The sequence below is a fragment of the Cupressus sempervirens genome, chromosome 1 (assembly GCF_028749045.1).
Source record: "Cupressus sempervirens isolate cs-2001-9-10 chromosome 1, ASM2874904v1, whole genome shotgun sequence".
In the NCBI taxonomy this organism is placed as follows: domain Eukaryota; kingdom Viridiplantae; phylum Streptophyta; class Pinopsida; order Cupressales; family Cupressaceae; genus Cupressus; species Cupressus sempervirens.
Window position 1 is genome coordinate 295,247,065 of NC_143118.1, and position 24,283 is coordinate 295,271,347.

At 36.8% G+C, this 24,283-nt stretch overlaps 1 protein-coding gene across 5 annotated transcripts in view; it reads right to left on the reverse strand.

Annotated features, from left to right (window-relative positions):
* LOC149577277 (mechanosensitive ion channel protein 1, mitochondrial-like) overlaps positions 1–24,283 on the reverse strand; it is a 192,922-nt gene that overhangs the window by 85,720 nt on the left and 82,919 nt on the right. Inside the window, exons 2-7 of one of the 5 annotated variants that reach the window (XM_089823131.1) lie at positions 20,824–21,177; positions 20,225–20,325; positions 15,697–16,639; positions 15,001–15,278; positions 9,789–9,889; positions 9,427–9,534 (exon numbers count right to left, since the gene is read on the reverse strand). In XM_089823131.1, the coding sequence (XP_089679257.1) occupies positions 9,427–9,534; positions 9,789–9,889; positions 15,001–15,278; positions 15,697–16,526 (1,317 nt within the window). In that variant the 5' untranslated portion in view covers positions 16,527–16,639; positions 20,225–20,325; positions 20,824–21,177. The remainder of the gene's footprint in view (positions 1–9,426; positions 9,535–9,788; positions 9,890–15,000; positions 15,279–15,696; positions 16,640–20,224; positions 20,326–20,823; positions 21,178–24,283) is intronic. The other 4 variants (XM_089823126.1, XM_089823121.1, XM_089823145.1 and 1 more) reach the window with 4 other exon arrangements.

Sequence of the window (24,283 nt, forward strand, 5' to 3'; positions counted from 1 at the left end):
AAGCGGTGATCTGGCTATTGCCTAAGGTGGCATAGAAAAATAGTTGGTATTGGGTGGTAATGAATAGACTTGAGGGGGAAGGGATGAATGTGACTGAGGTATGGGCATGGATACAGTGTTGAAGGGGATACTAGTGGCAAGCCCTCGTGTCATACCAAAACTCCAAGGCCCTAAAGGAAACGAGGCTGAAGTACTTTGGCTAGTGACAAATGGATTGATAGTGATGTTGAGTGGGATAAAAGATGAAGTATTCGACCCTAATGGAGGCATTCTTGTAGTGTACTGGAATGTAGGTTAGATGTTTATGGTACTAGTAAATGGATTGGATGTGTTTTGAGATGGAAGAAAAAATGCAGTGTTACTAAGTGGGGAGGGGGTATATTGTGAAGCAAGGATAGGGGTGGTGGTAGTAGATGCAGATGATACACTTGTGGTTGGTTGGGATGTGGTATGAACTAAGGGCTTAGTGAGGATGGGCTGAGTATTTTGTGGAATGGGAGCAATGACCTGGGTTGAGGGGATATTTGGGTCCGCTCATTCTACTTGTGTTGTTCGGTACCCACTGCTTGGTGAAAGGACAAGATCATGAGAGACAGATGACCCTGCAGATGGTGGTTGCCATCCAAACAAAAGATGTGTAGGATCTGTAATGTTGGGAGGCGGTGGTTGTCTAAACTCAAAGGCACCAACATTGTCTCTTAAGAAGTTTGCCATAATGGTCTCCTTATTTCTATCTATGATGGCATTAACAATGGTTGTGTGTCTAGGTTGGTTCATGAATGCCTCAATATCTATTGAAGAACCTGTTTCTTCGGGAGTTTGTGGTGGTGGATTTGGTGGTGTCGCGGAAACTATGGGGTATGGCTGAGCCCTAGTTGTGCTACTACTACAACTAGGATCCATGTCCTTCTCTTTTCATTTATTCTTACCGAAACGTGTGGTAGGTGGCATGAAATGCTAACTTTCCTAAGGACGGAATGCAAAAAAAGATGATAAGTGTATGTGAAGAGATGATTTGTCTAGGTGTGACTAGAGTGGAGGGATTTCCTAAGATGTAAAGGAGGATGTGTGAAAATGTTTTAGTGATATCTAGGAAGCCTAAATGATATGGTACTAAGTGAAGGAGATTGTGTTTCCCTTAAGTGTGAACTTGAGAACGTGGTGGTGATATCAAACCCTAAGGTAGCCTTGTGACCTTTTGGAAGATAAATGGGGATCAAGTGTGTAACCCAACCTTTTGCTTAAGGTGATGTGGGACACAAGTGACACTTTATCCTAAACAATGCTTAGTTTAAGGACAACTATGATAGTGGGATGGATGGAGAATTCTTTAGGAAAACAAAGCCCAATGAGGTGATGCTAAAATGTTTCTAAGTGTGGAGTAAATAATGGAGGATACTAGGGTTTAATGACGCTTAATTTGGAGGATTCCTGAATAACCTAGGTTTGATGACAAAAGGAGAAGGAGATGATTCTATCAAATGCTTAAATGGGATGGTGGATCTATGTGAAAGACTAAGCCTATGAGGAGATAAGTGCACAAGTGTGTGTGGAAAAAGAAGGACCTAATCAGAGTAACACAAGAGTTATCGATAAGGCTATGGTTGACACCTCGTCAGAGAGTTAGGTTTTGGATTTTGTAATCCCACTCAATTTGTAGTGCAACGTTGGCACCGTCTATCTCAACTTGGTCTAGTTTAGCGATCCTTGCGTTGGGGGTATACTTCTTGTGTTCTGCATCTATTTCCTTGTAAATTGATATTTGTGGAAGTTTGGATTTTTTGAGCTTGGTCCTGGTTTGGCCTGACCTAAGATAACTCTAGGAGATTTGTTCACAATTGTGTGATTTTTTAGGCAGTGACTACACTATGTATACCTTTTAACCTTAGGTTGGAATCATAAAATAGTTGAGGAGTACCTAGGTTTTCAAGAGAATAGTGTGTTTACGTAAAAGGGGCTAAGTAATTTGGGTTTTTTCTTTAGGATGTAAGTAGTAAAGTGGGGCAAACTAGGCTTAGGATTGGTGTGAATAAACTTGTTAACAATCCTTTTGAGCAAGGGTAAGGATAACCTGGTTTGATGACGAAGGTTTTGTTCACAAAGAAAGTTTTTGGTCAAGTAAGATATGTAACAATGGTATTTTGAGAAAGATAACTTTAGACCAAGGAGAAAGAAATTTGTCTGCAACTGGACTTTGTTAATGACTGCTTTTGGAGATTGTAAGGATAATTTCAAAAAAGACAAAGTTGAACTACCATGATTAAAGTTGTTCCGAATGGGCTTGCTAACAACTGTTTTTGAGATAACAAAGGTAGGACTTTTCTGACGCGACTAATTATGAGCAAACAGTTTCTCAAAGGACAAAGCAACTCTAAGAAAGACATACAAATGATCTCTTTCGCAAAAGGATTTGATAGTAACCTTAGAAACTATGTAAGTTTCTACAAATGTCTTTTACAGGTCTTTTGCGCAAATAAGACAATTCAAACACACTCTTTATCCCTAAGGTCAAATTTTGGTTGAAATATGCTATTCAATGGCCCACAACTTGATGTCTCCTAATTCTAGTGCAATATGTCCCTCTAATCGAAGAGGTGAGTCGATACAAGAGTCGATCAACAAATGATACACATCAAAGAATCTTCAAGGCACCACAAATAGAAATTCACCTTCTAACAGAACAACAACCCTTGGAGATGAAACCCAAGTAGCCTTATGCCTCTACCAGGGGAGCACAATGGTGAGTAATCTTGGGGGATGTTGTTTCCCTTGCACCGTGAATGAACATACCATGGATAAAATCATGAAGACTAAAATAGGGTTGTAAATAGGTCTGTGGAGTCTCATCAAATGGTTGTTATGTATGTGATCCACTTAAGGATCTATTTCGGACATGCTGAAATCGTGGAAAAGTTTTTCCACCTCAGGCTACCCTCAAAAATACACTGTTCGAACTTGGGTGATAGAGTGAGAAAGTTTACCTTTTCCCTCATTTATATACCGGCCAGATTTTTACAGGTTTGAGCTTTTCACCAAAGGGGACGCGCTCCCCAGAGGTGGATAAACTCACTACAAGCACTCCTAGGTTGTTGCAGATGATCTTCCTAACAACTTTCGATACATGCATCATGTACTTTAAGGTCTTAAGTTGCAAAAAATAGAGAAGATCAAGATGTGCTAGAAGGCACAATCTCAAAACATGCAAGGCACTTGATTCATTTCTATTTGGACACTTAAGTGTATCCTGACAAACTAGTTTTTGAAGACACACATGATCTTAGCATTCAAATGTTCATTTCCAACTTCACAGCGATGCTCAACAAAAGAAATTCTGTCAACAAAAAGGAAATTGATCGAGAAAGTTTTTTAAAAGGAGAGAATAAGAACGAGTTTATCCTTAAGACATTCAAGATTTGGTGGATTTATTTTAAGCCTGAAAATGGAGGTGTTTTCACATAATGTTTTTTTGTGCTTTGAAATGAAGTGTTTATCACATTGATTCATTTTTAATACTTGGCATTCGAGAGTACATTTTTTTTTTATTAAACTAACCAAACATCTCAATGAAAAACATTTTAAGATTCAAACATGCATTCCATGAAAAAGTGAGATTTGTTCATTTTTAAGCATTTTAAACACAAATTTTCTAGGAAGCAATCTAAGCAAACCTGCAAAAACTTGTTAGCATTCTACTCCAAAAGGTACATGCAACAGAAAAGTGTTAAAACCTGGCCCTAGCCGGTCAAAACAGCAAACCCGCGGGTTTAAACCGCAATCCCGCAGCCTGGGAATGCAGCTAAAAGGTCGCGAGATTGAGGTGCAAAGGAATGGTGAAAAGCACAGAAAAGTGGGCCTCAGGATAAAAGTAACAAAGCAATCCTGCAGGTTTATAGAGAAGCATTCCCGCCGACAGATGTGTCTGCAGGTTCGACAGAAGAGGGAAAAAGTGGGGTATAACAGTTGACTAACTACGTTAAGCGTTCCCACAGGCCTTTTGCAGCGATCTCGCTGGCAAAAATTAGCGTTTCTGCAGGAATAAGGAAAGCAGGAATGATGGAGGTGTTTTTAATGGCACGTGGTGGTGGGGTTTCAGGGCAGACAACGATCCTGCCTTCGTGGGTTCACGTTCCCACAGTTTTAAGGTCGCGATCCTGCTGCTGCGGGTTCCCAATTTCGTGATTGTGACATTGCGAACAAAGCCTATTAAAAAGTGGATTAAATTGGAATTTGATCTTATGGCTGGGAATGCGTTTCCTGACAAGAGACCTATGTGCCTGCAAAAAATATTAGAAGACCACTTGCGTGCACAAACGAATACAAAACGTTAATTTGTTTAGTCAAAGAACACAAAAAAAACATATATGATTATAGAGACCCGAATGCGGGGTCCCACCTGGCATGCCAAAATGTATCACCTAATCTAGTAATGCAAATTGAATACTAACTATTATTGAAACTATTAACAATACTAAATAAGCTAACACTTAAAATAGGACGAGGTTATCACCAAGAAGTAAAGCAAACCAAGAATTGCAAGCTCCTCGGGTGTAACCTATGGTGACGTAGATAAGTCCCTAATAATAGGGGATGTATACTCACAATGTGCTCAAGCTTCCAAAAAATGGGGTTTTGTATCAAGCATGTAGATGGATGAAAGATTTAACAATGGAGGTGTGGAGGTATTTCAACATTATGATAGTATTTTGGTAGTTTTTAGGCTCTCAAATTAGCATGATAACTTTAGCAAGGAAGTGGATTCCTATTTGTGAGAGAGAAGGGCTTTATTTATAGGCCAAGGGGTAGAGAGATGGATGGTCAGGATGTGAGGATGGAGAAAGGATGAAGGAGGGCTAGGATGCTTTGAAAGGGGAGCACATGGATTGTGCTTGTTTGGAACCAATCAGAGAGTGACACTTGTCACAAGGAGGATGACTATGAGGGGATGGGAAAATGGTTGGTCAAAGGGAGTAATGAGGGAAGATAAGTGCGTAAGAGGGATGAAAGAGGCATTAGAAGGGCTGTAAGAGGCATTAATGGCATGTAAAAGCCATAAATGTTCTTGGATAGGGATGGAAGAGGATAAGAGAGACATTTTGATTTTGGCTTGGGTTAGCAAGACTTAACCCTTGCTTAAAGTTGTGCACATGTTTAAGAGGGGGTTTAGACTTAGTTTAGGAAAGGGGTTAGGGGAAAAGTGGCTTAGTTTTGATGGGATGGATTAGTTACGTGGCTAAGGGAGGTTAATATGGGCGAATGGGTTGGATCAGGGGTAAAGGTAGGGTTTAGGATGTTTTAGGGGTCACTAATGGGATTGATAACATATCCCATCAGAGCTTGTTGATTATGCAAATCTTGTTTAAATTTGCAAGAAGATCAAAAGCTAGAAACATGAAAGAGTTCTTGGAAAAATATTGCAAGGCATCAAGGCAAGTTATCAATTGGAGCAACTCAAATGTTTTTCTTGGATACTCAATAGTGTCTCCAAAAGAATATTGCCCAAGTACTGGGACTCAAGACTACAACTCTCTTTGGAAAATTTTAGTACCATATTTTGCAAGAGTAAACAAAGCAAGCTATTGGGAAAATCTTATCAATGGATGTAAAAATAAAATGGAACCCTAGAAAAGGAAATGGCTCAACTCCGCAAGGAAGCGGATGATGGTCAAAGAAGTCCTTTTGGCATTCCACATATACTTTGACTTGTATAAAACTATCCAAATCAGCAGAAACTGATCTAAATCAAATATGAGATGTTTCTTTTAGAGTGGAACAAGTGATCAAAATAAATTTCCACTAATTGCATGGAGTAAAGTTTGTTCTCCCAATGAGGCTAGGCGAACCTGACTAAGATAGCTGATCATAATGAGCCTAGCCATGGGGCCGAAAGCGTTATGGAATATACATAAAGATGTTCACTAGAAACGGGTCCAGATACTTCACCAAAAGTACTTAGGTGGTAATGGTAATGAAGTCGCACAAATCCTAATAGTGGCCAACCCATCCAAAGGATAAACCATTTGGAACTACATCCTGGAGTGCAAGGACATTATTTCCCACCACAATCCATGAGAAATAAGGAATGGAAATAGAGCAGCTTTCTAGACAAACTATTGGGAGAAAGCATTAGTTGGCACACTGGGCCTACAAGATATTAGACAGGAAACACTCAGAATATGGGGGCAAAAGCATCCAACCATGGAAGATCAATCGACCGAAATGACACAAAAATATGGGAATAATGGAATTAATGCACCAGAAGATCAAAAAACTACATTAAGAAAAATATTAAAATAAATACATGTGTTGCCTACACAAGGAGAGGACGACACTTGATTATGTGGCATTAACATAGGCAACTACAAAGCTTGTGTGGCCTATAAGATCGAAAGAAACATCAGTGGCTAAAAGGAATTGGCCCATGAAAACTCACATGGAATAAAGACATTCTACCCAAGGCAAGGATATTTACCTAGGGTGCACTACAAAAGTGAATTCTAATGGAAGATAAGATGAGGAAAATCGATATCCATGGTCTAGGAAGATGTACATTGTGTCTGACCAAGGAAGAAACAACAACCCATATCGTAATAACCTACCGATATGCAAATGATTGCTGCAAGCATTAAATGAACAAGTTGAACCTATAGTGCCCGCTACACCAAAATTCAATGATTGTTCGGTTGCTTGTGGAAAATAATCCCTTTCATAGTTATTTGAGAAGTATGGAAAGAAAGAAATAGGCGCATTTTCAAGGAGAAAAGTATGGATAACAAGAACCTCTATATCAAGATTGATAGACCAATAATTGAGCTAGCAAACAATGTCGTTGCAAGAAAAATAAAGAAAGATTGTACCTTCACAAGCTTGGTGACTCAATGCATAAGACCTTCAATGAACTCCATATGCCAAGGATTGACGAACCAAGATTGAAAAGGAAAATGGCCAACGCAAAAGAAAATACTAAGTGAGCTCCACCTAAAAAAGATGAGTCAAAATAAATTTCAATGAGGCCTCTAGAGGCAACCCTGGAAGAGACAAAATGGGATGCATTGACACAAATTGAGGGTTTCCTTGGTTGGGCTGCAAATGGTTTCAACATCAATGCCAAGAAAATATATTTTGAAGGAGATTCACTAAATGTTATCAATGGAATAAGGTAAAACACAATCCCAAACTAGAAGCTAGCATAGTGGCTCAAACCGACGTTAATACAAAAACTGGAAGACTTCAACATGTCCCACAGATATAGAGAAGGAAATGGGGAGGCCACATGGCAAAAACAACATCAGAAAATGGGGATGTTATGTCACGATGTGATATGCCTGCTAAAATAATGTGATAGCACCGCTAAATTAATATTTATATAATTAAACTTCATATTATAATATAATATCAAACAATACATTACATTATAATAATTGTATTATTAATGAATGAAGATGGATTAAATGGTAATTAAATAATAAAGTATTATTATCTTTAATAATAATCAAAATATATAAATTAAAGTATATATTTGCATATATAATTAATAGTATAATATGAACATTAATAAATAATAATAAGAAAATTAATGAAAAGACACATCTTTTCTTATAACAAGTGTATAAAAAACATTATTTACCAATAATAGATATCATGGAGATAAGAAGAGATGAAATAAGATATATAAAATTGGATCTACAAAAGTTCAATTGATGAATCTCATTTAAATTATGACAGATTCAGATAGGGGACATTACACATGATGTGCATGAGGAAAGTCAAGGATAGATCTGAAGTGCAAAATTAATCATACAAATTACCTACACATTATAATGGACAAGGGAATGAGGTCATAACAAAAAAGGAGTTATAATGATTATATGATTGAAACTTGAGATAGGGACAACTAGAATGAGAAATAGGCATTTATTCAATGATATGCCAAGAGTAATGTGAAACCCAAGGCATTTGATGTCATCATCGAAAGAACTAAAGAGTACAATAGTCGAGTAACTCTTTAAATTGCCATAACTAACAAAGTGTGTTAATTTATATGGTAAGGATTGCAATGTACGAAGACAAGTGGCTCACAACGACTTATACCTAGGATTGGCCAAGGATGAGTCGTAGAAAAATAGCAGTTCACACACACAACAAGATGGAATGGACACATCGATTACTTTGGAATCTACTAAAACATTGGTTTCCTTTTTTGGAGATCTTGGACAAATGCCTAGGCAAGGTGTTTTCTGTTAAACACCCTTTGGTCCTACACGCAGTGAAGGAGGTGTTGGGCAGAGAATTTATCTAGTCATGCCACAAGCACTGGGTTAATGCTGATATCCCGACAATGTTTCTAGTTTTTGTCTTGACCCAAGGAGTGACGAAAGCGAAGGCAAAGTATCTTTGCTAAATGCTTTTCAAGCATGTTTTCCTTGGTGAAATTGACATTGGTCTGGACAATGTGGACAAGGATAACATGATTCCTATTCCATAGCACTACCACATCGCCCGAGAACAGAAGGTGAAGGAGTTTCCCCTCATTGTTTCAGTGGAACTCAACAAGCTAAAGGAGAAACTGGGGGACGTTGACAGAAATCTCAAGTTTTTGCAAAGGATAGGAAATATCCTTCCCCTCCCCAAGAGGTGTGGACCAAAATTTACAAGGAGAGGGAATGCCTATGGGTTCACGATAACAGTGAGCCCAAGGGCAACATACCTTCACTGCCAAACTCCAGCGAAGAATGGATTGAAAATGACTCCAAGGATGTGGAAGAAATTGCAAAGGCATTGACACATGAACACAGCAAGTCTGACTGCCCAGTGATTGCTTGAGCGACCCATGCTAGGAAAAATAAGGAAAGCAAGGGCAAAGGTGGACAAGGAGTTGGAAACAGAGAGCTCGTGGATAGGGATGATCTGTGGGCCAAAGGCAAAGAAGAGGACGAGAACCAGTTAAGTGAAGATAGCCAGCCATTACTAAAATGGCTTTCAATTCTTGTTATAAAAATAATGATTATAATATTAGCATGTAGATATAATATAGATAAAATACTAAATACAATCGTAGGATGCTGCAATTTTGGAGAAATTGATGTAGTAAGATACAGAGGTTCATGCCCAAGACCAATAGTACTGTACTAGGGACTTTGTTGTAGAAGAGATTAGTATCTAGGGATGTATAAAGAAGAAGAACAGAACAATGTAATCTTTTTTTTTTTTATATAATACAGAGGATGTTGGCCCAACCTGGCTATTAATTTACCAAATAAAAAATATTTATTTGTGATTTGATGAAATCAATATTGTCCTTCTACATTTCAGTAATACTAAGTTACTAACATTAAATGATTATTTATAACACATGGAAGATACATAGCGAAAATGAAAATCGTGAAAGAATAAATTAAACATAGAAATTTAATAAGAATTCATAAATACCTGGCTAGAAAAGAAAGAATTTGGCACAGTCACAGGAAATTTATCTGGGCTCAGCATAATTGTAGAAGTCAGCCCCATTTCAATCACTTGTCCTTCAATTGAGCCAGCCTTTCAAGTAATCAATAGATAATTTCTAATTATAGCTTGTCCAATATCTTTGGATGCATCTAAATTGCTAATATCCTAAAAATGTTAAATGAAATTTAACCTTGAGCTATGAACAAAATGTCAAAAACCAATAATCACAAGGCCAGACGAGACTTAAAGTATATTTTTGGTAGCCTTTTTCAATCAAGCCAAATAGTCATAAAAGCATTCTCTGTATTATTGTAAATATCAAAAGATGAACAAATGAAATACACCTTAATTGAGTCTCCAATTGAAAAGGGTTTGGTAAATTGCATGGACAACCCAGTTAGCATATTTCCTAGGATGTCCCTTGCTGCAATTGCAGTTGCAATACCTGCATGGAAAATAAAAAACAATTAATTCACAAAATCATAAGAGAAAAAAATCAACATGAAGGGAATTCTTCCAATCGATAGAAGCCTATTTCCACGTATGTTCTTGCAAGGGTTGCAATTTAAGATATCTGCAACAAAAATAATTTGAGTAAACAAATACCTCAGCAGCATACTAAGTAAAAACCCATATGGTGATAACTCACCTGCGTAAAAATGTTTTCAATCTGTAGAGAAACGTTTCCTTATAATAAGAAATGAATCCATAGCACAACATTGCACCCCTTATTATAGCAATGGGTGTGGCTTTTCAAACAAACCACCTTTTGAGTAGTAGCATATAAAAAATAAAATCTTCAATCACATTACCAAATTGGTGTATAAGGCATATTACATGACTTTCCCCCCAAGCCACATACATAACCACCTTGTGAGTAGTAATCATTTATTCGTATTAGTTAATAATATTATAATTATAACCTACTACAGCTTACATCAACATTGAGCATTGTGACAAAATATAAGCTTCAATCACATAACAGATTGTTGTGTCAATGCACATGTCTTTCTCCTTTGAGAAGATTTGTCCCAAAATCTTGATGACCAAAGGGGAGCTCTAGCATGCATCTTTATCTTCTTCTTTGTGCTTTTCTTGATTATGATCAAATACCTCCACAGTACAAAGGCTTTGAGTGTAATGCTCTTTGATGAAAAGGATATCTTGTGGGTTGTACATTGCTAATAATTCTCCATGGTATCACGTGGGTCCAAGAGAGCTTTACAAACACACTACCAAGGTTCTCATCACATGATCAAATTGTCATCTATATAAATATGTACATCTAGTTGTGATATTGAACATGTAGTTGTGATATTGGACGTGTCCCATATGAAAAATTGATGCTGAAAAGTATTATCCATAGAAGAAAATAGCTTTTGGGAAAAAACTCGGCAAACAAAGCTATAAGATTTTTCTAAAATTGGGGTTGAAACAGGACTGAAACAAATTTTACAAAAAAAATAAAGGGACCAAAACTTCTTGTTTTTGAAATTTAAAACCGTTTCAATAGCATAGAGACCGAGCAGAGAAAATTGAGAGTTTAGCCAATCATTATATGTCATCTTCTCTTGGAACTAGTGTTTCAACTTTCTGGTTAGCCTAACCGTTATATATAAAAAAAAGGATTTGAATTTCTAAACATATGATCCACTACCAATGTTAGGTATGTTGATTACTCTAACTCTAGGGTTTATGAATTGACAAAAGTAGATTTAGATTAAGATTCCAAAATAATCATCAGATCTCAGACAATCAACTCAACAACAGGTCAGAGGTTGCATAAATATAATCCAGATAAAAAAAATATTTACAAAAATAATATAGCAGAGATTTAACCCAATGTACTGCTTATTCAATTCAATAAAACAGCCATGAGATATAGAACGAATATGGGCTTCCAGCAATTACAAATGTAGGACATTTACATGACTGTGTGTATGACGGTGATTGCTGTGGATGTGCTGAGGTCCTTTAGTGAACTTAGTCCTGAGTTGTAAAATGCTCAAGTGTTAGCACTCTATTCTTCCACCTCTATGATACTCCTATGCAGCAAGTCTAAAACGTGGTCACACCTATGTATGTTTCTAGATAACTATCTCCTAGGGTTCATTGCAGTTTTGGTGTTCTCTAGATAGCCTGTTGAAGTCTAATGTCCAAGATTGGTTCAAGTCAAAGAATGTGTGACATGGAACCCTTGGATCATTGTATTCACCCAAATCCAATAGGATATCTCCACAATCCTAACAACTAGCTGTAGATTCTTGTCTAGGAATCGCTCCTATTGATGAGACCTACAATTTAGCGTATGTTTTCTGCCCTAAATAAGTTGGTGCTAGCTTGACTTGTAGATTGATGCCTAAAGGCTGTTATTAGCGCCTGACAGGTGGCATAGGGTCTCCAACTAGATTGCCATGCAAAAAACCCTTCAACTTTGCAATGGCACACTACCTAGCAATAAACCTTTGGGGTGAATTGCAACTACTAATCAAGTCAAAAGTAAAAAGAAAGGGAACTTGGTAAAGTCTAGATGAAGTTTTGTGCCTTGACCTAGGTGGGCAACTAGGTTTTGCGTCCAATCCTGGATTGCTCTATAAAGTTCTCAAACACATACCAAATCTCTAGATAAATGAGCCCAACATCTGCAAACAAGATAAACACCTATTTGGCCAAAGAAATTACCCAAAATCGGGGAGTCTTGAGGCGAACCACCCTCAACAAGCCAAGAAGACTCGACAAACAAGTACTCACCAAACTCGTTGACTCTAGATGAGTCCCAACCAAAAAACTTGAATGCAGCATTGTCATTGAAAATGCCGATAAAATAAAGAAATAAAGCAATTCACTTAAACTTCTGCTCTATATTTATCTCCTACACCCTGAGAGCAACTTCATTTCATTTTCAAGCAAAAGGAGGAAAACAGAATTTTGAGCCAAAATGGAATTGCATTGAAGGGAAACCAGCAAGGAGACTGAGCGAAAAATGGTGGTTGAATCACTTTAGAGGAGTCTACAAAGGAATGGGAAGAGCTCACCATTGATATTAAAAAAAGGTAAGTTTTGATTTTGAAATTTTTTTCCTTTATTTTTCTAAATTCCATCTCTTTTACATTTCCTTTTTCTATTTTCGTCTTAACAGACCAATGAACAAACCCTAGGCATGCTTGACTTTTTTGTTGTAAAAACCCAGGCGTTCTTGTAAAAAAGGCTAGTTTTATAGTTGCAAACCCTATATATTTTATATTACTTAATGTATAAACCATAATTGTTAGTTTTTTTTAATTTATATGTTATTGCAGCACTCTTGACATTCATGAATTGTCTCTATCTGAAATATCCCTAGCAGACTGATTCACTGACCTGCTGTAATTTTATTTAAATAAATAGAATTCTCCTGCAATTATTAAGTGTTCTTACAGAGTAGACAGAAGTGCAGAAGTTTGGTATTTGATTTTTGATATTATCTCTTCAAAATAGATGTGTTACAACATCTACTAGTAACAGCAGTATTTAAACAGTATAGTAATAATCCAAAGCCACATCACTTGAAAGCTAGGAATACCCAAACGAACCCAATAATGACTATTACAAAAATAAAAGCAACCTAGTACCTTAGCTACAGTCAACGCCGGATATGGATAGGCCGCCAGCTACAGGCCTGCAACAGATCTGTTCTTATTCCAATGCCCAGGTGTGCAAAAGGCGGCCCAATGCTGAAGGTCAGATTTGAGATGGCGGTTGCTGCTGAAGATCAGGTAAGAAAGGCTGCCATTGCTGAAGCTGCTTGCTTTCTGCCTGAATATAGTACTGAAGCCCTGCTGAATCACAGCTGCTTGAGGGCTACGTCCCAAACAGTTCACTCTCTCAACCTAGGGTTGGCGTCCTAGTTGGAGGAATGCTCTACCAGAGCCAAGCGCCCAAAATGATGGATGAATAATGTAAACGATGATCTTTCCTTCCTTTGCTTCTCCTTATAACTCCCTACTAGGCATTCGAACCCTAAGAATGATCTAATATGACTTAAGTGGAAACTTTGGGTTATAATGTTTATTTCCATTATTGGCGTCCAGCATAGAGGAAAAAGCATTAGTTCAATCATGGTAAAAGTATCAAGTGTCACCGAGGCTCTTGTAGCTGAAAATCAAATAGTAGAGGTTTGGCACTTTCCAACGGACTATCACACCCCAACACAACTGACCAACTGGAGCCAAAAATCTCCTTATTTCATCCTAGTGGCTAATAAATTAGCCTTATTTAAAATTTAATTACTAACTGAGGAAAATATTTAAATATATTTAAATATTTCCTCAAAGGCCAACTAATAGCCATATCACCTTCAGAAGGTGACACTGAACTTGCCACCACCTATGACTACTACCAGATATCATGAAATAATCGACAGTCTCATCCCTCAAATCTAGGGATAACCCTAAAAAGTAGGAAGACCTCTGAATCTCCCAAAATTGAAACCAAGGGATGGTCTCCTATAACCTCAATGGTCGATGATACCTCCACCTCCTAGAAAGTAGGGTCTCCTATAATTAAGGAACTCCTCTGAATCATGCCCTCACTGTCAAAAGCTTCAAATCCGAACACTATAACCCTGATTGAGCCTCTAAACACTCTTGCTAGCCTACGAGACTCCCTAATAGGATAACTCACATATCACTGCCAAAAGGAGCTAAAGAGGGGACGTGACACTATCACAATGTTGCGAAACCTAATTAGAAGGGATCGTTGTTGGAAAGATCAAAAGAAACAAAGGAAGCACATATAGACTATGCAACATAGTATATCATTGCCAACCCTATCTGTGGATGTTGATGAACGTCAAACACAGGGCAAGAGAATGGGTACTGGTCTTGTGGAGATCATCAGTATGCAATCAAAAAAGTGGTTGAGTATTTTATTGCCAAATTCTCTTTGCCTATACCATACATTTCATGTCTCATGTTCTCCCTATTTCAAATAAATGTTCAAAGATGCAATGTTGTTAGTCCTTTGTTTGGCCACCTTGAGAACATAAACTATGCTAAATGCGGTGACGAAAGAAATCATGCAAAATTGGATGAGAGAGGGTTGCTCTATCATCATGGGTAGGTGAATCGATCAGCTAAGACCTTTTTGGACCTGACCGCAGGGAAAATTCACATCTCCTCTCTCCTAGTGGAATGCTCTCTTAGTGAGCATATGAAAGGCCAGACATACATGAAAATAGGTATGGCATGCAATAATTCTGCCTACTATCACTTCTTCTGTGGAAAAAAGATGTAAGGTAATTCATAAGGATCTTACTTACCCAGTATGCTTGGAAGAGTTTAATGATATTTATAAGATGCCATCAATAAATTATAGTTAGAACAATTGTTTCCCAAAGGCTGTTGACTCGCTGCCTTCTGTCACAATGCTTCAATGTTAGCTTTTTCAATTTCCTTCTCAAAAGATTCTGACACTTGTAATATAATATTTATGTTCTTTTTCTGCGATATAAGATTCATTATTCTCACAAAGGAAGAAAAATATACCAGTAGATGCTTATACATAAACTTCACTTACCTCCTATACCCCCAACAGTTATGATAGACTGAACAGCAACACCACAAGCCTCAGCCAGTGCCATTCCTCCCAGAACAAATAAGCCTACAGAGGAGAGTTTGTCCAAAGCCACAAATTTTTCTTTATCAAGGCCAACAATCTGCTCAGCAGCAGAAAAACGAGAAAACACATTGCTTTTCCACCTTTGAAGAAACCAAACCAATGACAGAACAGCAGCTCCTCTCCAAATTTGGGGCATGTATTGTGCTGCAACTGTGCTTGGTGCAATAATTAAGCCCCTGTATCAGTCTGTCTGGAATTAGGTTTTTGAACTCTCATAAGTTAGATCACAAAAATTATTTTTACAAAACATTTCAATATCAATATTGCTGATCTGCTAACAAATCTCTATGTCCTCCAATCGCCTACTTGCATTCACCAAAGTGACAAGAACTCTCAATTCTGTAAATAATTTATCTATTTAAACCTATTTTCAATCGTCAACTTCAAGCTTAAGAATAAGCTACAGATTCTGAAAATACAAGACATAGAAAAGCTAATCTATGCATATTCTAACTTTTTGGGCAGTTCCTTGATACTTCCACCTCTTTATGAATTGATTTCCTTTACTGAAAAATTAATACTTAACAGGCCTAAACTGCGAATAACATTAAAGTTCTATCAATTAAAGGTTGCAAAGTGGAGAAAACAACTTACAATTGTGAAAATGCCATAAAAGTGATCAAATACCGCACGGGGTCCTCCAAAGCCCCCCAGATACTTTTCTCATAGGTCACCTGAGATGGGCGCCCCAGAGATAATACTATAGAACTCCGTTCAGCATACCGATGGATCCTTCGGAGCACTCTTGGCATTACCAGCCAAGCTAATATTGATGCCAACATTGTCCAGCTGGCTGGAATAAGTGTATCCTTCAGATATGGTGAAGAGTCTACCCAATGCTGCAAAACAGGAAAGTGCTCATCCAATGTCTCCTTGGCCTTTGTTCCTGTGTACATAACTGCATCCTTAACAGATTTTGAAACACTTTTTGCAGCATCCATCCAATCACCCCCAACCACATCACTGGTTCCAGTAGTTGGTCCATTGCCATTGGATGCAGTTAAAACTTCTGCTGAAAGCCCATCTGATTTGTCTGTAGCCCGGGAAGAGAATGTTCGACAAACATGGATATTTTTATTTGACCCAAATGATGATAAGCATATAAATTTGTTATATGGAATTGTTTTACTGACATGTTCATCATGCAGACCAGTTCTTATAGTGGCCCAGGCAGGAGAAGATTGAAAAAACTGTCTCGAACAGGAAAATGGAACATTGCATCTATTCTTTTCGTCTGTTCCTGACCAACAACTATTATTTATGTTAGAAACTTTATCATTGGGACTGTAATAACTTGGTGATAAATCTAAACAAGATTGGCTGCTTCGGAAGATAGAAATTCCATTGGAACCTAACAAATTAGACAAGTGATTAGCTTTAGGAAATATGGAGCTATATAACGACATGCAGACTCGAGCCATCATTCATAAGAACTTTCTCTTGTGCTGATAACTGCTAAGCAAAGGTAATCCCCATCATGGTACAAACTATTGGAAATTACAACTGTCAGTCTAAAAAGTACAGCAGATAGATCTACCTGCAAGGAAACCATGAGACAGTCAAAAAATAATTATAAAAAGCATTGTTAAAAGAAAAAAATTAAAACTGTACCCATTTTGAATAACTTCTATCATAAATAAAGTCCAACACATAAAGGTACCGACCTGTTATTCTAACATTAAGGATTAAATCAAAAATAAAATGATCAATCAAATCAGCCCACTCAAAATTAAAAGAAATGTGGATCCACAAAAGAAATGTGATTTGAGTGTTGAATTTATTGATCTACTACCATCCAAATCACTGGATTTGGCATACCTAACAGAACATTTGGGTCTAAGCCCTTGGCGGATTTGATAGAAGACATATCCCTAATTCATGGCATCTAATGATCTGTATGATCAGAATCGTTCTCTAACAGATATTCACCTACAAACTTCACACACTAGCACATCAAAATTCTCCAAAACAAGATGTAATCTCTCTGCTAGAGCATCAAACCCTCACTTGGTTCATTGGAACATCCATGGAATACTTTAACTGCTGGAAATGACAAAACCAGTATGGGAACAAGCAAGAGGAGACAGAGAACACAAAATTACCCTGGAGTAACCCTAAATGTGTGCAAACACCAGCAAGAGTGAACTGCTACAGCTTCTCAATCACTATAATTTTGTCAACTCTACATGTAAAAAATATCTCTAGGAAAAGAAGTGAGCTCATGGCACCATGAAACCAAGTTCTACATACCATCCTACCTGCAACTCCATGAAAATTATACTTTTCAGCCTACTTTTCCAAAACAATATAATAATAACATGAAGAATCACACAACTGGCAGCTCGTGCACAATGGTCTAAAGTCTAAACCTATTTTTGTAATCAACATGCTTCCAAATAAGGAATTTCTATAGGCCAATTGCAGATGAGAGTCAGATGTCTCCAGCTATCATTCTGGCCCCACAAGACAAATTACAAAAGTGTTAGTTACCACAAACCAGCAATTGCATAATCACTGGGTTCAAGTCAAAACTGAAGTGTGGTCATGCAATCATCAAAGCAATTGTGTAATTAACTATTCCATGGCAATTACAGACCTACAAGGAATTTTTGTTGTCAAAAATTCATTATTTATCTGCCTCCCTTGTTTTCAGACTTCCCTGAGATGTTTTGGACCACCTCAAGGTCATCTTTATGACTCAGAACCATAATTTACAAACTCTACAAGTAATCTCTAAGTTACCTGTAATGTCCCAATTTTAGCCGGAGTCAGTAATGGTGCTGTTAGTCCATTATTGTGAACCTCATGGGCTGAAGTTTTGGTTAGACGGTCCCTGATGCAATTTATTTTCATTGCCGGTGTTACTTGACACTAGGATCCTGCCTTTATATTCCATTATTTGTTGATTTTTGATGAACTTATTATTTATAGGTCATTCATTGAATGGTCAGTTGCTATTTTTGGCAGGTTGTTCAGGTGGTGGCTCAAGCAGTGAGCATCCGGGTATTCAGTTGGTTCCTTGATTGAATTTTATGGTCTACCAATTGTGTTAATGATTATTAGTAATAATAATCATTAATAATAATAATATTGAGTAATGTTTCTAAGTGGTCGTTGAATAAGTTATATCATATGTGACACCAATTGAGTAAAGGAGGTTATATTTTAATATTACATTTCAAATGTTTGAACTTATAAGCTCTACCATCTTTAACACATGAGAGGACTGAATGAGAAGCCTCAAGATTAATATGCTTATAGGCAATTATAAAAGCTTTGGTAGAAAATCGAACCCCATTCTATGACACATTGTAGTTTTTCTCATTGTCTTGGTGAAGGGACCGTATGCAAGGGTTTCCAGGAAATTGGTCTGAAGATTTGAGAATTCTTTCATATTTTCATGCACTTTGAGTTGGAGACCAGTGTGCCAACATTTGAAGCAATCAAAATCAGAATATTTGAATCACGGAGGAGATTCAGAGTGTTTGGGAATTCTAGTTGCAGAGAAAATCTGCCAGTGAGTTGTGGAGACAGCTGTGACATATTATAAATCCTCATAAGTCATCATGGATCAGTTGGAATTAAGGTCTGCAATCTCAGAATTTATAACGTTGGGGTTGTAGGAAGGGTTTCAGGTGTGTGGGGTGTTTGTTACAACAGCATGTGGGTTTCTAATTGGCATTTCTTTCAGCTACCGATCGGATCATGCATACTCATCCAGGTTCTTTAAACAATGTAAATATTTGCAAAAATAACTGCATTGTAAATTTCTGCTAAAGTATTTAATGGCCATAATAAAGAGGAGTTGTGCATGTTGATGTCATTGTAGGTATGGTCGGATTGCTTCAGGCTGACTTAGATGACATAAAGATTGTGATAATATTATTATAGTGGTAATATAATTACTGTATTGATAATATAATTATTATATTATATAATAATATAATTATTATATTATATAATAATATAATTATTATTATATTACATCTAAGTTGCCAGTTCGGATGTGGGTTCAACATACGGATTCACAATTTGATCCAAAAAAAATTGTGCTGGGTTTGGAATCAATTTGGGTTCATCTGTACAAGATCTTTTTTTTTTTTTTTTTTGTAAATTATATATATTTAAAAATATGCTGTAGCAAATAAGTTCATACACCACTATATGAAGTGCGGATGTGTTTTAGGGTTGGGTTGGTTAGATAATAAATCAGATTATATTTAAACCAAAAAAACACCTTTTCAAAACAATAAAAACATTAAAAAGTCAAACTATTTTGGTTGCATGCCCAAATTTGCAGTCATTCCTCCCAAGCTCTTCCTTCAACTACAAAATTTGCTCGATATTCGCCCAAATTCGTCCAAGGTCCGAAAAAGAGAATCCGCAGGGAATTCATCAGACAAATGACGAATTTGACAAGAACCAGAACCAACTTCGAATTAGCTACGGATCAAATATCAAATTTGCATACTGAGGGGTGAATATGGTAACTTAGTATTATATAATATTATTATAGTAAGAAGATTGGTGACCCTTGGTGAAGGGGCATCACCAATAAGCATAAAGGAAGAATAAATTTTCCCCTTTTGTTATCCAACATACACACACAATACATTGCAGATTGAATATATTGCAGATCAGATATATACACTCAGAAAAGTAACATGGTATCAGAGTGGGTGACAATACTCGAAGATATTTTGGCATCATCTATGAATCATATAATTCTGAAGCTACTAAAGTTTGAGAATAAAACATTATTCCTGTCATCTAATTATTTCTGAATATTATTCCCAAAGATCATTGCTGTTATTATATATGGGGGACACCTTATGTTCATGTCTTATATCATCACTGGCTTGAAGATACTGAGGGAAACATTGGAGACAAAGGTTCGGGGTGAAGATTAATATATTTAGGAGCATATATAGTTGTAGAAGCCACACTTCGTTATTTCATACGCACATGGAAGAATCAAAATCTGTGGACAATAGACATATGCTTAGCAGCCTATTATCTGGACACGAGAATCAAACTTAAACTATATTATTTGCCAAAATATCTATTAGCAGGACCCGACAAATAATTTTATCGCAGGAATTAATGAAGAGATGAAGATTACCAAATTGTTTGCTGGCAAGCCCAAAGTCTGGTCTGGTTCTTGTAAAAGTCTGGTCCTTGTCATATTCTTGTAAACGTCTGCCCAAATTCTGTCAGCTGAACCTGGCACAAATTTTGCTGTTTTTATGGCAAATTTCCAAATATGCAGCAGGATCCAGACTGAATTTTGCCAAAAAATGGACTTTTCTTACTTTGCTAAAGTTTTTATTGGTCTATCAAAGTCAATTCAACACTCCAACCCTAAAATAGACCACTAAAAAGGCCAAAGAGAGAAAACATATGTCATTTGGACTAAAGCATTAATGTATATATGGTGGTGCATTTTGCTATGTTGATTTATTATTAGCATAGTAGTGTATGAACTTATTTGCTGCTGCATACATATACATACACATATCATACATACAAACATATATATATATATATATATATATATATATATATATATATATATAAAACATATGCCTTTGTACAGAAAACCCAAAATGAATTTGAATCCACCCCAAAAAGTTCTCAAACGAATTAAAATGAATTTATTAAACGGGCAATAACTAAGACACCAATGGCAATATATATTCCTGCAATTACACAGACAGTTACCTTGTTCTAATCTAAGGAATGTAAAGGATCTGTCCAAATAAGAATCATACGCAGAGCCTTCAATGCTCTCAGAATTGCCATTAAGTCACCAGCAACTACCAAATTGCTTGGAGCACGTAATCAGAAGTTATACATCTGGAGATTGCCACACGGTTCGTGTAATACCAGGCTTGTAGCAGCAGGTCTAGTAACTGTTGATTAGCGTCATTGGCGGAGGTTATGTTCTTGCTATTGGCTCATTGCTAGATAATGGATGGAAGCTAGTTTTGGAATAAGCTACATTCATGGTTTGGGTACATTTGTTTGATTGTACCATTACGATCTGCCTGTGTAGTGCCTCTGCTATGGTGAGAGCTGCATGGAAAATAATATATAGCATGATCAGAATAATATATAGCATAATCAGAATATTTTTAAAAATTGCAATATTTTCCTAGTTGTGGATGATAACAGCATATTGCAAGCTTGGAAAAGCACAGCATATCAAAATATGCATTTTGTGTTGGAGTATATGCATGGAATCCATAGGTTTAGCACTATCGCAGCATTATCTGTAATATTGAGGAGCCTGAGATGGTGATTATCAAAGAGAGATCTTGAACATTTGCTTGTTGATTCAGACATGATAAGGATCAAAGAGTCACTGCGGAGTTTGGTCCTAATGACAGGCTATCACCCATTTGTCCCCTACTATACCACTTCCCTCCGCATTCAGGAGACCAGTGCACTTTGAGTGAATATTGTATTATTCCTTCATATTTTCATGCACTTTGAGTTCGAGATCAGTGCCAGAAAATTATGCCAACATTTAAAGCAATCAAAAGCAGAATATTTGAAATATGGGAGAGATTCAGAGTATTTGGGAATTCAAGTTTCATAGAAAATCTGCTACCAAGTTGTGGAGACAGTTGTGACACATTGCAAATCCTCCTGAGTCATTGTGGATCAGAAATATGGGTTGTTGCCGTTAGAATTAAGGCCTGGAATTATAACATTGAGGTTGTAGGAAGGGTGTAAGGTGTGTGGGTGTTTTTATAACAACACGTCAGTTTCTAATTGGCATTTCTTTCAGCTACTGATCAGATCATCCATACTCATCCATGGCTTTGTCCAAGTTCTTTAAACATCATAAATATTTGCAATTTTAACTGCATTGTAAATTTCTGCAATAGTAATTGATCATCATAGTAAATCAGAAGTTGTGCATTGACTTGTGGTAGTTATATTACCTTCATTGCATTTCTTTTATAGGTCAAACAATCCTTAAAAGCATATATTTGAAAAACAAAAAAGAATTGCAAAAGCACAAAACTCTAAAAAACTGACAGAATTTAGAACCAAAATTTATGTTGGAACCCATAGGGTTCTTATAGGAGTATCAGAGCTTGAATTCATAAATTGAAACAATCCAATGTTTGTTGGAGCTATAATTAGTAGGGTTATTACAGCCAAGTGTTCTATTTTTTAGCTTGCCATTGTCCTAGTCGCCATTGTCTTGGTTGCCACAGTTGTTACCAACCATGTTGGTAATTGCCACATCTAATTTTGGCATGGTCTCTAGAAGGTCTACGACTCGTACAGGTATAGTGGCTTCCAACATTTGTTGCATAATGTTTGTTTCGGAAATTGACTGCAGGGGAGTGTTGGCAATACCATGTGACATTCTTTGTTCTTCCTCCATTCCCTATTCAATGTTGTCTTTTGCCTCTTTCAACCTCTCTTTCTCCATGCAAGGGTTAGGGTACGTGGTTTTTTCCACCTATTTCCTTGTGATTGTCAGCACCTACTATTTTGGGTTTGTGATGTCTAATATTTTTACCCCTTATTGTCTAGGACAGTTAGTGTACCCATGATGACCTAGACCACACTATTTGCACAACATATTTCCGCTTCATTAACTACTTTGACAGACGCATGTTGAGTGGCCTCAGTCATTACATCTTCAGCATTGTATCATAGGTCACCCATCCACATCATACTAGATGCGGCTTCTAAGTGTGTTGTTATTTCCTCGTCAATTGTTGCAATACCCATCAAGCGAGGCATTAGAGTTGGTAGGCTAGGGTGTTGTGGTGGTGGAATTGCCTATTTTGCTTAGGTGAAAAGCACATGGGTACTCCTTGTTGGTTCCCAAAACTGCAGATTGGAAATCCAAGAGCGTGCCACTTCTCAATCAAATTTTGGCCAACGAACGGAAATCGCTTAGATTCCCCGCACTTCAGGCTCCGCTACACCCAGGCGGGTAAACCTTCACCTTGAACACTGACTACTCAATTCAAGGGTTTTCTATAGCGAATTTAAATTTTGCAAGTTCCTCGGCTGGCAAGGTCCTTGAACTCGATCGGAATGAAACTAAAATGTTGGATAATGGTTAAATGTTTTGAACAATTGAATAATAATAATAAATTTGATGCTTGCGAGAGGAATATATAGATTTTCTGACTTCAATAAAAAGACCAGTGCCTTTACTCATCTGGGCGATAGAGTCAACTTCGGTGAACTTTTACATACAACTTCATAATGTTCAATGCACTTGTACTGCCAATAATTTTGATAATCTAGATGCGACAGACCAATTATAATGCAATCTTTAAATTAGTCCAGATTGAATTTTAACTCCACTGAGACAAACTGGACACAGTTGCGGAAACAATTAAATATTTCACGGCACCTATGATAATCAAATTTAAAATGCTAACTGACCATGTCCACTTATCTGATAATAAAATCATATACAGAATTTTAAAATATAATTATGAAGGACGATTCGCCTATAGTTTTAAATCTCTACGCCATTAAAGGTAAACAAAAGACATTTTTATTTTATTTAAAAATAAAATAATGGACTTTATTACAAAATCATAATATTGCCCTTATCCCTCCATACAATAGAATAAATATAAAATACTTCTCTCGAATTGAATAAAAATGTTCAGATGATGAAAATTTTACAATCTCCAAATAGCGGTCTATTTATATTTTGAAAAATAGAACCAACGTGACTGCCCAGATTTTAAAGTTGTGTCTCCAAAATAAATCGCAACCTTACATAACACAACTACATTAGTCATAATTGATTTTAATCCTTTTACTATAGCCTTCCCTTTCAAAATTTAATCGCACCTGTAACTTACGGGGCTTTAATTTTATTATTGCTTTCTTTTATTAAACCATCGATTATTTTCTAACATAATCGCAGGCTTCAGCCGCACCAAGGCAAGATTTTCATTCCATATTTAACATCATCAACAATTTTTCCCATCTATCTTTATTTAATTCATTTGTTCCTGCGATTTCTTATAGCTCCTGCGTTGGAATTCACCATCCAATTTCCGAATCAGTTTGTGTGCTTGTTCTGGTGCCTTCCAGTATGTCGTCCCTGCACATTTCACAACAATGAAGACTCTTTTCTTCATAAATTTAACTCCAATAGATATAAGCATTCTGAGCACTTGCGGAA